At 33.5% G+C, this 15,407-nt stretch overlaps 1 protein-coding gene across 2 annotated transcripts in view; it reads right to left on the bottom strand.

Annotated features, from left to right (window-relative positions):
- LOC129229486 (enhancer of mRNA-decapping protein 3-like) overlaps positions 1-15,407 on the bottom strand; it is a 36,724-nt gene that overhangs the window by 13,019 nt on the left and 8,298 nt on the right. For both annotated transcript variants that reach the window (XM_054863802.1, XM_054863803.1), the window contains exons 5-6: positions 2,709-2,862; positions 621-841 (exon numbers count right to left, since the gene is read on the bottom strand). In XM_054863802.1, coding sequence (XP_054719777.1) covers positions 621-841; positions 2,709-2,862 — 375 coding nt within the window. The remainder of the gene's footprint in view (positions 1-620; positions 842-2,708; positions 2,863-15,407) is intronic.

Genomic DNA, 15,407 nt, shown 5'->3' with positions numbered 1-15,407 from the left:
TAGTTGAAAAAATAAATATTGAAAATATCAAAATATCATGATGGTTTGAAAATAAATATCGCATATATATCATGATATATATCGACTGATATATACTGGCGAACCCTGTTCAATATAGAAGTATCTTAGCAAGTGTGGACTTATAACGGATATGTTGTGAACCCTCGGTCATAGCCAGGGGCGTGCACAAGGAGGGAGAAAGGACACCTGTTTGTCCAAGATTCTTAAAATGTGTAGTGAAATATATGTAGGGACATAGATGGCAAACAATATGGAAGAGGCCCGTAAAATTCATTTGCGACAGTCCCCAAATTTTCTGAGCACGCCCCTGGTTATAGAGATCTTCTAAGCCAGTCCACTGAGTGTCTGTTACAGCGGGGTTTGACGGCATAAAACTAAAGTACAGTAGATGACAAAAATGCAAAAAAAGAAAAATTTGCAGATTCTGTTCTTTAGTTTCCCATGGCAGTATATGGGAGTCTAAATAAAGTGAATTTCCACATTTTCACAGAAGGTTTTAATACTTTATACAGCTTACTTCCCTCTATCAAGAACATTTTGTTAGTGTTGTTACAGAAGGTATCTGATGGCAGAAAATAATCAAAAGAAAAAATACTTACCAGAAACATTATTTACGAGTTTCCCGCCACTCATGGAAAATAACTTTAGTTCCTTTGAAATTATAGCTTGAGTTTCACAGTTCAACTCAGGGTGTAGTATTACCACATTTACACAATGATTAGCCAAATGGCGGCCACAATTTACACCTTGAGTTCCTTGAGCATGAGATCCACACAAAAGAACAACAGTTGGCTTCTGATGAGTGTTTTGTGGATTTAACCTATACAAATATAACATAAGTTTCATAATGAATGAACCAAAACAATAGTACAAATTCCACCATTTATTTATCAGCTGAACAAATTGATCATGCAGGTACAACAGCTTAGAAAGCTTCACAAAGCTCTAGAATAGGTTACAGAATGTGCACAGTAGGTTTAGAAAACTTCTTTGCACTTAGCTACTACAAACATGATCGTTACTATACATTACTTGTAAGTTGGCAATATGTTCCAATCCCATACCTTCCAAGTTCAATTGGGGGAGGGGGGAAGACTCATGTTTGAAAAACAAAGAACATGCCATAAGATTTATTTAAAAAAAAAATTAATGGTTTTTAAACAACCATAAGATTTTTTAAGCAGTTATATAATTATAAAAATTAAAAAACTGAATTATGGCAATTGAAATGCTGTGCAGAATTGCACACTGGCCAATTATTGAAACTCAAAGCTCAGAAAACTGATCAGGCAAAAGTTTTTGCACTTGCATTTTAAAGCAACAAAACAGAATTTAAAACCTGTTTTACTTATTTTTATCATTTAGCAAGCGATAACATTGCTTGAAAAATAAATATATATTACTTAAGTTTTAAGGGGATTGAATTTAATATCAAAAAATTGGCCAGAATTTTTTTTATTAATTATCCAAAATATTTTCAAAGCAAAACGTTCTATTACAATTACACATTTAAAAAAAATTAGATGTTAATATTTAGGTGGTTCATGGGGAATTGTTTTAAACTATAGTTAATATCTTATTTTTCTCTTTAAATGAATAAATATGCAAGATGGGGGGGGGGGGGGGGGAATCCTGCATTTCTCATTTTGTTGAAGTTAATAACTAACAATAGCATAGTAAAATAAGAAAAACAACGTTTTACAGCACAAAATTTGCAGATTACTGCAGAGACATGTTACTGGGTTACGAGGGACCCCTTTTTCAATGCAATGAAGAGCGAGCTTTAGGATGAAAAGTCATCCGAGAAAAGCCGAGTGTAATAAAACATTGTTATATCTTATTTTACTTTTCAAACACAATGGTATTGATTCAATTTTGAACAATAGCATATTTTTTATGCCACTATACTAATGTTCTACAAATATTAAAAATTCATAACCATATTTTTTATTTTTTAAAAAGTAGTTTAGAGACCTTATACAAGAAAGGAAATTCAAGTTTCATTTTGTTGGTTAGTTTCAACATAAAAATTAAAAATTGAATGAAAATAATACAAAACAATATTGATCTGCCCTTTAGAGATGATTGTTGTAATGACAGAAAGCAAAAATTGCAATTTCTTTGAAGGATGCATACATTGCAAATTTTATTATTTTTGTACTCTTAAAAAAACAGGCGCAACAGAAATGAAACAAAAAATATTTTTTTGATGCAAGTACTTTTGTTTTTCTTAATATTAAAGAAGCACCATTCATTACAATACTTACATGCAGGCTTACATAAAATTTAAGTTTGAACACCCTTAAAACAAACAGGAATGTTGGCCTTTCCGAAGAAATGTTTCAAGTTTACTGACGCAGTTAAAAGTATTGACAAATTTTTGTTTGCATTAATTTTTTGTCCTGAAAATAACAAATTCTGTGTGGAATGAACTTAAAATTTTAGAAAAAACAAGGTAACAAGTTAGCTAGAAAATGATAGCAAAAAAATGGGGGAAGATTTTGATTTCTGGCCAAGAAACCAGAAGAACAGAGTAAAGAAAAATGGAAGTTTTTTGCCAAAACTGGAAAAACTATGCAGGCCTGTCACACAACAATATTATTCTGTTTTAAAAGTTAAAGTAAATTTTAGTGCATGAACTTTATTAGACATATAAAACGAGTCATAAAATTCAAAATGATCCATACCTATGCCCTCCACCTAAAAGCTGTAAAGCCATTTCACTAGCAGCTCTTCCTATCATTTCTGTGCGTACTTGAGAAGTCAGTCCTGCTTTCTCTGCTTTTTCATAAAGTCGTTTCTTGAACTCTATGCTAACACTTGGCACAACCAAACCAGCATCTATTTCAAACCAGGTTAAACATTTAAAATTTTATCTTTTAATCATTACAGAGAAGCCAATTAAAAAGAAAACAAATGGAGAATTATACGTAAAACAGAAATAGAACAGAAGTAATTTGGTATTGGTACGCCGTTTCGGTTCTGCTTCCCAGAAAAATCAAGTTACCTTTCCTATTGAATTGATCACAACTCAGGATTTAATTGGTGTTAGTTACTGATAAGTTTACAAATTCAACCCTGATATAGAAGTCTCTATATTGAGTTTTAGAAACATACAAAAAAAGGTCTAACTAATCTAGGGCACAGTGAGGGGGAGGTTGGGAGTCAAAGCCCCTCAGAACCCTTGATTTACATGTATATGCTGCCAATCTTTAATACTGTAATTTATATACCTGTAAGGCATGTTGTGATGATCCCCTTCCTCCCAGATGGTAAATTGAGGCTGTCCTACTAGGTTTATTTACATAAAAGGTTTTGATATGCTACTTCTTTTTACAAAATGTAGCCGATATGCTTTAACTTAATTAGTGTAGTACAGAATGGCACCTAGGTCAATATCGAGTTACCAAGAATCAAATGTGTTTAAAAAAAACTTATATTAACTGTGCCGTATTTTACATTAGTTGGAATAGAAATATGGATCTTGAGCATACAACCATTTTTTAAATATTTTTATGTTAGGAACAGAATTGAATGTTCTTCATAAGAAATCCAACTCCATATTGGAAGGTTGTGTGTTCAAATCATCTGATCGACATGTTTCCGTTACAAACGGAACTGAATGTTCTTGATAAGAAATTTAACTTCATAATATTCAAAATTACGAATTTTATTTACAAGAAGTTGATCATGAGAAAGATCGAAGTGCAGTGACTCTGTTGCACCATAATTGTGCTATAAGTACCGTATTTTCCTGCGAATTATCCGCAGGTGGCCTATAATTCGCAGGTCCTAAAATTGACCTGAAGAAAAAAAAAAGCTTTGTATAATCCGTGGACAATACGATGTAAAAGGATAAAGTTTGAATTTAACATACCATTTGAGCAACTAAACTAAAAACGTGAAAAAGTAATTACTTTGAAGGCATAATCAAAATTAATCTGAAATATAATGATTTCTTCTTGAAACCTTGATTATAGTACGCTAATTACTTGAAAAACAAAGAGTCAAGACAAAGGAGCAAACAATCTATTCTTGTGCAAATAGCTACCGATTTCACTGTAATCTTGCTTATTTTACATGACCTGTGAAGCCGCCTGGCTTCAGGGGGAAAAACTAAATTTCCAGCATTGGACTGTATAATGAGACTGGTGATTGCATTGATGAGTTGTGGTTAAAACAACTAAACAATTTAATTTATTTACAACTAGGTATAAGCATAAATAAGAATAGGATAGGCTTGTATCCTTGCATGAGATTGGGAACGAGAGTCCTATGGCTGCATCGGCTAACAACGTTGGAAGTGCCTCTCCGAAGGGTGGTTTCCGACGCTCCTCTCTGACAATAGGGGCTTTAGGGTTGCTTGGGTAAGCCAAGAGCCAAGACCCCAAGTGTTTCTCCTTATCGCTCGGGACACGCGCAGAGGCGTTAACAACCTGAATCGCCAAGAGAAACATTCAAGCAACATAAAATAACCAATATACAGGCAGGCAGCCAAGAAGAACATACATGCTTCATAAAATAAACAACATTCAGTCGGCGTACGGTCTCGTCTCGATCGGTGAATCCACTGAAAAAATATCGAGGTTCAATGCGTTGGTGTTAAAGGGTTAAAGGGAAAAAAAAATCACAGATAATCTGCTGCTGCGTATAATCCACACCTCATAAACTTTGCCTTTTTTAGCAGATAATCCACGGATTATACGCAGGAAAATACAGTACATACACATTGCTTTGGTAATTTCCTTCATTTGGATTATATATTGCGTTCTGTAATTCCCCGGGGTGAAATAGGAAAAACACTGTTACCTGACTCATTAGCCCCCACGTAAGTTCTCTCCGCTCAACCCGGAAGTGACATAAGTGGCAGATGAGCCTGGCTCACCACAATTTAATTCAATTTGAAATTTAAACCTGCTTCCCTTAAAAATGTTAAGTCGAAAAATTCATAATGGTATGTCTTTTTTAAAAAAACTTGAAACGAAATTTAAAAAAAGGGTAACTAATCGAGAAGAGTATTTTTCTGCAGCAAGAAAGTATTACTACAGAAATATTCCCTTTAGGAAGACTTACTAAGACTGAAGTGTTTTTGTTCACCTGCACTGCAGAGAGTGGCCAGAGCTGCTTGTGGAGCACCAGTAGTGCACAGGAAGAGCTTGTCAATTAGCATTTGTCAAGATATATTAGCACACAAAATTGAGGAAAAAATAGAAACAGACATAAAATGTGAACAAAATAAATATATTATTTCCTGTTACAGTAGAACAATTTTGAAATGTGATGAAAAATATTTCACTCGATAAATTGAATTCAACAATTCAACAGCTAGTTGTCAAACTTACTATTTTTAAGGTCCAACACACTCAGGCAAGTTTCTTACAGGAAAATAGCATTAAAATCGATAATCAACAAGATAATCAATTTAAAAGCAAATAACCAGCATTTGCAACTTATAACTGAACTAAGTTTTTTTTTTTTTTTTTTTTAATGAATTAGAATAGGAATTTTCTGTTCAGTAACAATCTAACATACACACAATTCTCAAAAATACAAATTTTCAATTCAACAGTCATACTCTATGGCAGCAATACATGGAAGCTAACTAGACAGCAAGAAAAAGAGCTTGATGCCTTTCAAACTAAAAGACTGGGGAAAATATTAAACACATACTGGCCAGATAAAATATCGAATTCATACCTGTACAAACGTACAAATAGCAAGCTGATAACCACACTGATAAAAAAGCACAGATGGTCATGGATAGGACATGTTCTCAGAATGCAGGCAATAGATCCTACAAGAAACTGCTCTCCCGTCGACCCGATGGCAAGAAGAAGCGCGGGCATCCAAAACTAACCTGGCGCCAGATGGCCATACAAGAAATAGTCTAAGAGCTAGCAAACGTTTTCGAGATAGAATTTTAGGAAAGCTGATTTCTCTATATATTTTTCCCTGTGACGTATCGAACAGCGTGCATGCTGTCTCGGCGGCCGTTAAACGCTGCGTTTATTACTGCGCATCACATCTTTAGAGGTAAAAATATGGATTTTGAAATCATTTTAGTAAGAATCTTTTCTTTTTCAGGGAATTCTAAACACTTTTCGAAACACGAATTTAATATTGCCAGACATTTTTGCTGTTGCCAATATCATGCCAGATGATATTTTTTTACGAAAAAAATAATTAAAAAAAAAAACTATTTTAGTATGTCTGTCATTTTAATATTATTTTACCTACATATGAATAAGTACAAAATTAATTTGACAGACATGAATTCGGTTGCGTACTCGACAGACAGGACCGATAAGCTGAGACCAAACGAAAGAAGTATTCCTAGCGTGGTGCCCAAGTTTTAGGTCAAATTAGTCACCTCGCTTTAAAATTAAGAATTGCTTGTTGAATTCACACACATGTTGCCTATTTTTTGTTAAAATTTATGTAAAAAGTTAAGTATTTTCCATTTTGCGAGCGTGCCGCGCAGAGAACCACATCCATTTTCAATTTGCGCACTGTGATGTAATTCTTGTTGATCACTTACTGAAACAGGAAGATAATAACGATTGTGGTGGCGCAATCATAGAGCTGAGATAAAAATTACAAAATTGTAATTTAAATCTTCAGTTAAAGCTTTTTTTTTTATTTTTTTAAAAATACATATATATATATTTTTTTTTGTAAAGGTCTATAATAGTGAATTACTTGCTCAAGATCTTTTGAAGACTCTTTTCTGACTCCTTTTTTCCCTTCCTCGTCTGCCGTGTTTTACATTTGAACATTTAATATTTATCAAACATTACAAACGATATTTAAATTAAATAATGCAAAGAAAAAAGAACATTGCATACGATAATAGTCTGAAATGCTTATACTTCTTTGTTTTATTTAATTAAACTATCGTCTGCAATGTTTATGTGTCTTTGCGTTATTTAACTTAAATATCGTCTGCTTTTTCTTATTTTCTTTGTAATATCAGAGAAAACAGAAATTAGATAGAACAGTGGAAATGTTTTGCTGGTATGTAAACTTTGTTTTTCTTACGCGTCTTTGACGAAAAATGTTACTGTAAATTTTCTCATCAATATGATTATTCTTAAATATTATTTTTAAAAATGTATTCAAAATTATCGTGAAAATTATGACAGAATAATGGCAAATAAAATGAAATGTTTATTTTGCAATGGAATAAATGAAAAAATAATAGCATTTGACGAAGGAAAATTGAAAAAATGTGAAGAAGTTTTGAGTGTTCGTGTTACATTCAACTTGAAATATAGTAATATAAAGTTACCCCAACAACTAAATACTTCTGATGGATACCACACACGATGTTACAAATCCTTTGCATCCTTGATGGCGAAGTATCGGAATATATCTGATGATAATTATGATTCATCAATAACTCTTCCTGGCACATCAAGTTCTTCTTCAACATTACCGAATAATCCAGTAGATGCAAGAGAGACTTTGTCATGTAGTGATGCCTGTTCAAGTCTTAGTAATGAAAGAGTCTGTTTTTTCTGTGAAAATTATCGAAAACAAGTCAAAGGTAAGCAACAAAATTTACATTCTTCCAATGATGTCAAGATGCTTGAAAAAGTAACGCAGTGGGTTGAAAAATGCCAAAATCAAGAGTTGATACAAAAAATTAGTTATCTGAAAACCTCAAATGGTCCAATATTCTATCATCATTCATGTGAATTGGAATATTTCAATCATTACAAAAGAATAATTACTGATACTGCACGAACCTCTTGGCATTGCGTAAGAGATATTCACAACACTGTTTTCGATAAAATTGTGTCAATAATTCAGGAAGACATAATTAAAAAAAAAGTTATTTGCTATTAAATTCTCTTTGTGACACTTATAATTATGAATTACAACAGGAATTAGTACTTCATCCTGAATCAGAAATAAATATGATGAAAAATCATCAGCTTGAAGAAAAAATATTAAAACAGTTCAAGCAAATAAAGATTATAACAAAATACAAAAAAAAGATTATTATGCATACTGATAGTAACTTATTAGAAGAAGAAGACTTTATGATGCTCGAAGAAAATGATCTCATCGATAAAGTTGCTTCGATTCTAAGAACTACAATTTTGAAAATGGAGAAAACAAAATTACCTGCTGCAATGAAAACAACGGATTTGATAAATGGTGAATGCACAATTCCTGAAAAATTAGATCGTTTCTTTAAAGCATTGATTGGAGGTAAAGATATTCGTCGCAGAGATGGAGTTAATTGTCATAGATTGAGCAACTCATTGGCTTCTGATGCTGTTTTTTGTGAAAGCAACGGTACTGTGAAACCATCAAAACATATAACTCTGGGTATGACTGTCAAAAGTCTTACGAGTAGTCGAAAGATGATAAATATTTTGAATAGACTTGGACATTGTTGCAACTACAATACGTTGGAAGAATTAGAAACTGAAGCTACGATCTCATCCGTAACACGTTCTGAAATTTGTCCTCCTGACATCATTCGAAGTCCGTCATTATGCACAGGTGTAGCATTCGATAATTTCGATAGATACGTTGACACTTTAAATGGAAAAGATACACTGCATGACACCGTAGGGATCATCTACCAAATTGTAAGTGATGATTACGATGTAGAATTAAACCCAAGCAATATAGATAGTAGTTTTGATATGTCACCACCACCAGCAAAAAGAAGACGGACGTTTAACGAAGAAATTCCTGAACTCCCTTCGTATGGAAATCGATTGCAGATATTAGAACATTTAACACCAGTTGAAGACAATGCATTAACTCGGCCCGTAAACTTACCTTTGATAGAAACAATAGATATGCTATACTTACTTTCACACGTCTTTCATGTGCCAAATACTCCAATGTGGACTGGTTTTAATTGTAAAATCATTGAAGATACTAGCCCCAAACAAAAAGTATCGTATCTTACGCCTATTAATTTTTCACCAACAAATGCAGCGGTGGTTAAACATACACTGGAACAGGCCCAAATCGTTGGAGAAGAATGTAATCAAAGGTAAGTGCAAGTTACTTATGATCTGGCAATAGCTAAAATAGCATATAAAATTCAATCAACATCAAAGCCCCAATTTGATAATATCTTCATCCATCTTGGCTCATTCCATTTAATGATGGCTTTCTTCAAAGCTATAGGCGTTTTTATTAATGAATGTGGTCTATCGCATATGATGATTGAGAGCCATATTATTGCTCCTGGCTCAGTAAATGGGATAGTTGAAGGAAAGCATTTTAATCGTTGCAAACGTCTGCATCCGTTGATGGCTCTTGGCTTGCAAATGTTGCATTTTGATAAATTTTTAAAGATGGACAAAATGGAATACTATTTTATGAAAGAGCAAGTTTCTGACGATCTCTTACATTACCAGGAGGTTAAAGTTACTTGTACATCTACGACGATAGAATTATCAAATAATGTATTATCGAGACTAATATCTGCTTATGAAAAATTCGTAGCAGAAACAAGACAAGGTAAACATGGGAAAACTGCTCAATTCTATATGATTCCAGCTTGTATATCCAGCCATGTTGCTGGATATACATCCAGCTTGTAAACTATTACATTACCCTATCAAGAAGTATACGAATGGGTGATTTCGAAATGTTTAAGTATGTAATTCCAAAAATAACAAATTTGTTTTTCATTGTAAATCAACCGAATTATGCTCGATGGTGTGTGAAATATTTAGACAGTTTGAATAATGTTGATGAAACACATCCAGGACTCAAAGATGATTTCACAAACGGATGTTTTGGAATAAAAAGAACCGACAAACCATTCTCAAGGATACCAATTGACCTTACACTGGAGCAGACTATAAATGCCGAAGCGGCTAGACGTCTTAGCGGTATTGCACATTTTACCAATTCCATAGCTGCCCGTCAGCGCTGGTCAAAGAGTCACAGCATTAGAGCTGCTTTAATTTCTCACGTTCTCGATGTTTGTGGATTGAGGCAATTACAAGACGTGTCTGCCGATTTACAACCTAATAGAATCAAAATTTACAACAAACAAATCACCGATTTTATAGAAATCTTTCAGAAAAATAACAATCCATTTGATCAAAATTTGGACAAAAATAGTTTGTACAATATTGCTACTGCGAAACCCGCTCCTGAAAATACAGCTGACTTTTTGCTGAATATTGAAAAAAAGGGTGACGATTTGCGAAAGCAGTTTATAAATGAATACGCTGAAAATCAGGAGAGATTTGACAAACCAATAAAAAAAATCAAGTGCTTAATTTTGCTTGTGCTCCAAAGAAGAAAAAACTAACTCTTGGTAACAAAATTGTTGAGCTAAGAATGCAAAGAGATCTATTCGGTAGAATGTTGGGGATATCTATGAACAACAAGGTTGATATTGAAAAAGTATTAGGATTTCCACTAACACCAGTACCAACATCAATGTGCCATGCCGATGGTAGTATTTGTAAAACGGATAAAGCACAATTAGTCAAAGTATTCGAAAAGAAAGTTAGCAGTGTCAATCAGCAATTGTTATGTTTTGATATCAGTATTTTGGACGGATTCTTCATGTTACACCTTATGAAAGAAATACCACAAACTTTCGATGGCATATCGAAAAAATTCCTCAAAATGATTTCACAGTTTAAATCATCTCGCATTGACATTGTTTTTGATCAGTACTTCAAACCTTCCATAAAAGATTGTGAGCGTTTACGTCGCAGTGAATTAACCAGTACAGTTTTCATCAAACCTAGTCAAATTCGGATTCATCATTTTGCTGGTGAACTCAGAAACTCGCAGTTCAAGGAAGCTCTTGTAAGGTTTTTTATTGATCATTGGGCAAATGATGACATGTTTCCTTTTATTGGGAATAAAACTATTTACCTGAGTTTTGATAAGTGTTACTCGTATCAGGTTGTAAATAATCAAGTTATTAGAATCGTTGAAGAATCATTATCATGTGAAGAACACGAAGAAGCTGATACTCGTATCATATACCATATTTGCCAGATAAATTTTGACTCTCAAGTTCTTGTACGTTGCTCAGACTCTGATATTCTTATTATACTTCTAGGCAATATGGATCATCTGAATGCACCTTTAAAGCTTTGGATTCAATGGGGTGTAGGAAACCATGAACGTCTAATAAACGTCAATGAGTTATATCAAGCTCTTGGTATTTCCTTATCAAAAGCTCTACCATGTTTCCACGCAATAACAGGATGTGATTACACCCCAGCTTTTTTCCGGAAAGGTAAACTAAGGCCCTTCAAGTTGCTAGAGAAATCTGTTGAGTACCAGTTGGCATGTCAAGAGATTACAACAGACGATGAGCGTGTACTAGAACGCACATTTGACAGGTTAGAAAACTTTATATGTCACATGTATGGGGTGACTAATCCTTCAAATGTTAACGATGTTCGCTTTTATCTGTTTTCAAAAACTTATAAATCGAAAAAATGTAGTGATAACTTTGAGAAAAAAAATTCGAAATATTGATGCATCGAGCTTACCCCCATGCAAAGCTGAATTATATCAGCATTTATTGCGAGTGCGGTATGTGACAAAAATTTGGAGAAACGCTAATTTAAAAAATCCGTCATCTTTATCGCCGTTAACTTCCGGTTGGGTCATCAATGATGATAAATACGATTTTCTCTGGTTTGCTGGGGAGCAGTTTCCATCATCAGTTGCTGACATCGTTATTGAAAGTGAAGTATTATCCAACGAAAACTCTACGCAAGATGACGATGATTACAATGATTATGATGAGAGCAGTGACGACGATGACGACTATGGAGATACATCACTTTTTTGCGATACAATTATAGAATGAACATACCTATTTTAGTTAAAAATGGATTGTAATTTTTTAAGTATAATATTTATAAGTAGTGAGAACTTTGGCTCTAAATTAAAGTTCTTTTTCCTGTATCTTTTACAAAAATAATGTAATTTAGTTACAATTGGATTTTTATGATTTAAATATAATCTGTAAATATTCTAATTTTGATACTTATAAGTGACATATTTCTCCTGCTATTAAACAAAATATATATCCAGCTATTTTATATCATTTTGGCACGAATTTAAATAATAATGTTTCATTTTTCTCATATTCAGAGGCATAATGCTGCGCTACTCTACAGCAATAAATCGGTCTGTCTGTCGAGTACGCAACCGAATTCATGTCTGTCAAATTAATTTTGTACTTATTCATATGTAGGTAAAATAATGTTAAAATGACAGACATACTAAAATAGTTTTTTTTTAATTTTTTTCCCGTAAAAAATTGAATCTGGCACGATATTCGCAACAACAAAATTGTCTGGCAATATTAAATTCGTGTTTCGAAAAGTGTTTAGAATTCACTGAAAAAGAAAAGATTCTTACTAAAATGATTTCAAAATCCATATTTTTACTTCTAAAGATGTGATGCGCACTAAAAAACACAACGTTTACCGGCCGCCAGACAACCCGCACGCTGTTCGAAACGTCTTCGGGAAAGATATATTAAAGAACCAGCTTTCCTAAAATTCTTGTTTTTTCGACGTTGCTAGCTCTTGGACTAAAAGAAATGCCTTTGGTTGGCCAAGCTGGAGGAGTGCCAGGAAGGCGGCATTAAACTGGTCGGGATGGAATGCCACGCTAGCGGTCTCATGTGCCATTAGGCGTTAAGAGAATCAAGTCAAAAGTCAACAATCTTACTTTTTTGGCAGCATACTTTTGTATTTGATAAATTCTCAGGGCTACTTGATGGGATAACCTGTTGTTAATTGAGTTAACTCATAGTAAAGTTGAATGCTGTGTGATAATGAATTTATTTAAAAAGTATTACACACTACGGAAAAAATCTAATTACAGTGGCAAATAACTTAAAAAGAGCAATTGAAACAAATTATATATAATACCCGCCAATGTTCCAAAAATGGAACATCATATTTAACTAAAAATTTCCCCAAGAAATAACGTTAAAATAAACAAGTTTTTTTTAACACAGTTTAGTCTTATTTCAAAGTATTTTTTGATTTCCTGCTTGATTGTTTATATATTTTCAATTATTTATTGGGATTTTTCAAAGATGCGTGTTTTTTTAGCTTTTTGCAACTTTTTCTTATAAAATTTACCAAAAATTGGCTTTTTCAGAAAATGTGATGATATTTATTATAGTTGTGAAAAATACTTCAATGTATGATTTTAAAATGCTTGTAGAAATGTACAATGATATTTCCAAAAGGTGTACCCCTTCAAAATAGCATGTTCCAATTTTGGAACATTAGCGCTTTTAGGGAGTCAAACTTCCAAGAAGTAAAATGTTCGACTTCAAAGGCGAAATTTCCTTTTTCGTAATATATGTTTCTTTTTTGTTCTCATTTTGAATGTACTCTGATGTAGATGTTGGCAAAACCAAGTAAGTTTATATTTTGAAAGGATATGACGTTTCGTTAGCAAAGAAAATAATAATAATCTACTGTTTGACGAACTATATGGCTCCGAATCCACACCTACTCGGACAGCTGCACTGTCACGTGATAATAAAAAATAATATTAGTGAGCGTTTTATTTTTCATATTTTAAATGCAGTTCAATAATTCTCTAGCTTTGTTTTCGAGCGAAACGAAATTCTGTTTGACGTATACCAACTGTTCATAAATGTTAAAAAATGTCTACAAGATTTCTTACTGTAGAACAAGCTGTGGCTTATTTAGAGACATTGTCAGATTCGGATTTGTCAGATGTAGATATATGCCAATTACCCCCTGATGAACCAGGCAATATCGCTGAGGAAGAAGACATTCTAGAAGACGAGTTACAACCTATTACACCAATTGATGTATGTGGACAGGTGGACATTTTTTTTCCGCCAACTCTCGTGAAAATTTAACAAAAAAATCGGAGGAAGAACAAAGTCTGAAATCATTAGATAATAAAAGTAAAAAGCGAATGAAAACGGAAAAAAAAAAAAAAAAGTTGGAATTATCAGGAAATAAAAGTAGAAAAAGAATGAAAATGGATTTAACTTGGGAGAAGAAAGCTAATTTTCAGAAACTGATTTCGTCAGAAAGTATTGAACCGCTTCGACACGCATTTCCGAATATAGTAGATTTATCTCCAATTGATCTATTTTTTAAAAATTTACCTTTGCAGTATGTTGAACACTTAGCAAATATGACAAACTTGTATGCATTGCAAAAAGGAGAATCAATAGATGTTGACAGAGGTGAAATCCTACAATTTTGTGGTTTGCTGCTATTGAGTGGGTACCATTCCGTTAATTCTGAAGATATGCATTGGAGCAGTGCAGAAGATACATCTGTGCCAATTGTACCAACAGTTATGCCTCGAAATCGTTTTCGAAAAATAAAAAACAACTTTCATTTGATGGACAATCATGAATTAAAACAAAATGACAAACTTGGAAAAGTATATCCTATTTACGAAGAATTGTGTAAAAACCTTCAACAATTTGGTGTATTTCATGAAAAATTGAGCATAGATGAATCTATGGTTCCTTACTACGGTCGGCATTCATGTAAAATGTTTATTAGAGGAAAACCAATAAGATTCGGCTTTAAAATTTGGATGCTGTGCTCTTCAAGTGGATACCCATATTCCATGGAGATTTATTCAGGCAAAAAAGAAGGATCCCCTGATGTGCAATTAGGATCCAGAGTTGTAAATGATCTATTATCAGTTTTGACTGACACGTCTAAGCATGAAGTATACTTTGATAACTTTTTTACATCATATGACTTAATTTCTCAGCTATCGAAAAAAGGTGTACGAGCAACGGGAACAATTCGCGAAAACCGAACTGGCCATTGTCCACTGAAATCCAAAAAAGCCCTTTCTAAAGAAGATCGAGGAAATTTCGACTATCGATCTGATGGATCAGTGTACATGTGCAGCTGGAATGATAATGCAGAAGTTACAGTAGCATCTAATTATTATACACATGAGCCACTTGCATCTGTAAAACGTTACTCAAATGCGCAGAAATGCAAGATAGATGTGCCACAATCTCATCTTATCAAGAGATACAATGAAGGATTGGGGGGTGTGGACGTCTTGGATAAACTTTTAGGGAGCTACAGACCTCATTTGAGGAGTAAAAAATGGTGGTGGAATCTTTTTAGTAATGCTTTGAATATTTCAGTTGTAGCTAGTTGGTTACTTCATTGTGAGTTACACGAAGTCAAGATGAAGCATTTAGAGTTCCGAAGAGAAATAACAACTCACCTCCTAAGAAGAAAAGTACGAGTGGAAAGTCATCCAGGGCCTTGTTGTCATTTACATAAACAATCAAGAATGTCTGACGGACATTATATTGTATCTGCACCCCAAGGAAGTTGTGCAAAAAAATATACGACTAAGAAATGTTTTCATTGCGACAA

This window comes from Uloborus diversus, chromosome 9, assembly GCF_026930045.1.
Source record: "Uloborus diversus isolate 005 chromosome 9, Udiv.v.3.1, whole genome shotgun sequence".
Classification (NCBI taxonomy): domain Eukaryota; kingdom Metazoa; phylum Arthropoda; class Arachnida; order Araneae; family Uloboridae; genus Uloborus; species Uloborus diversus.
This window is presented reverse-complemented; position numbering and strand designations above follow the sequence as displayed.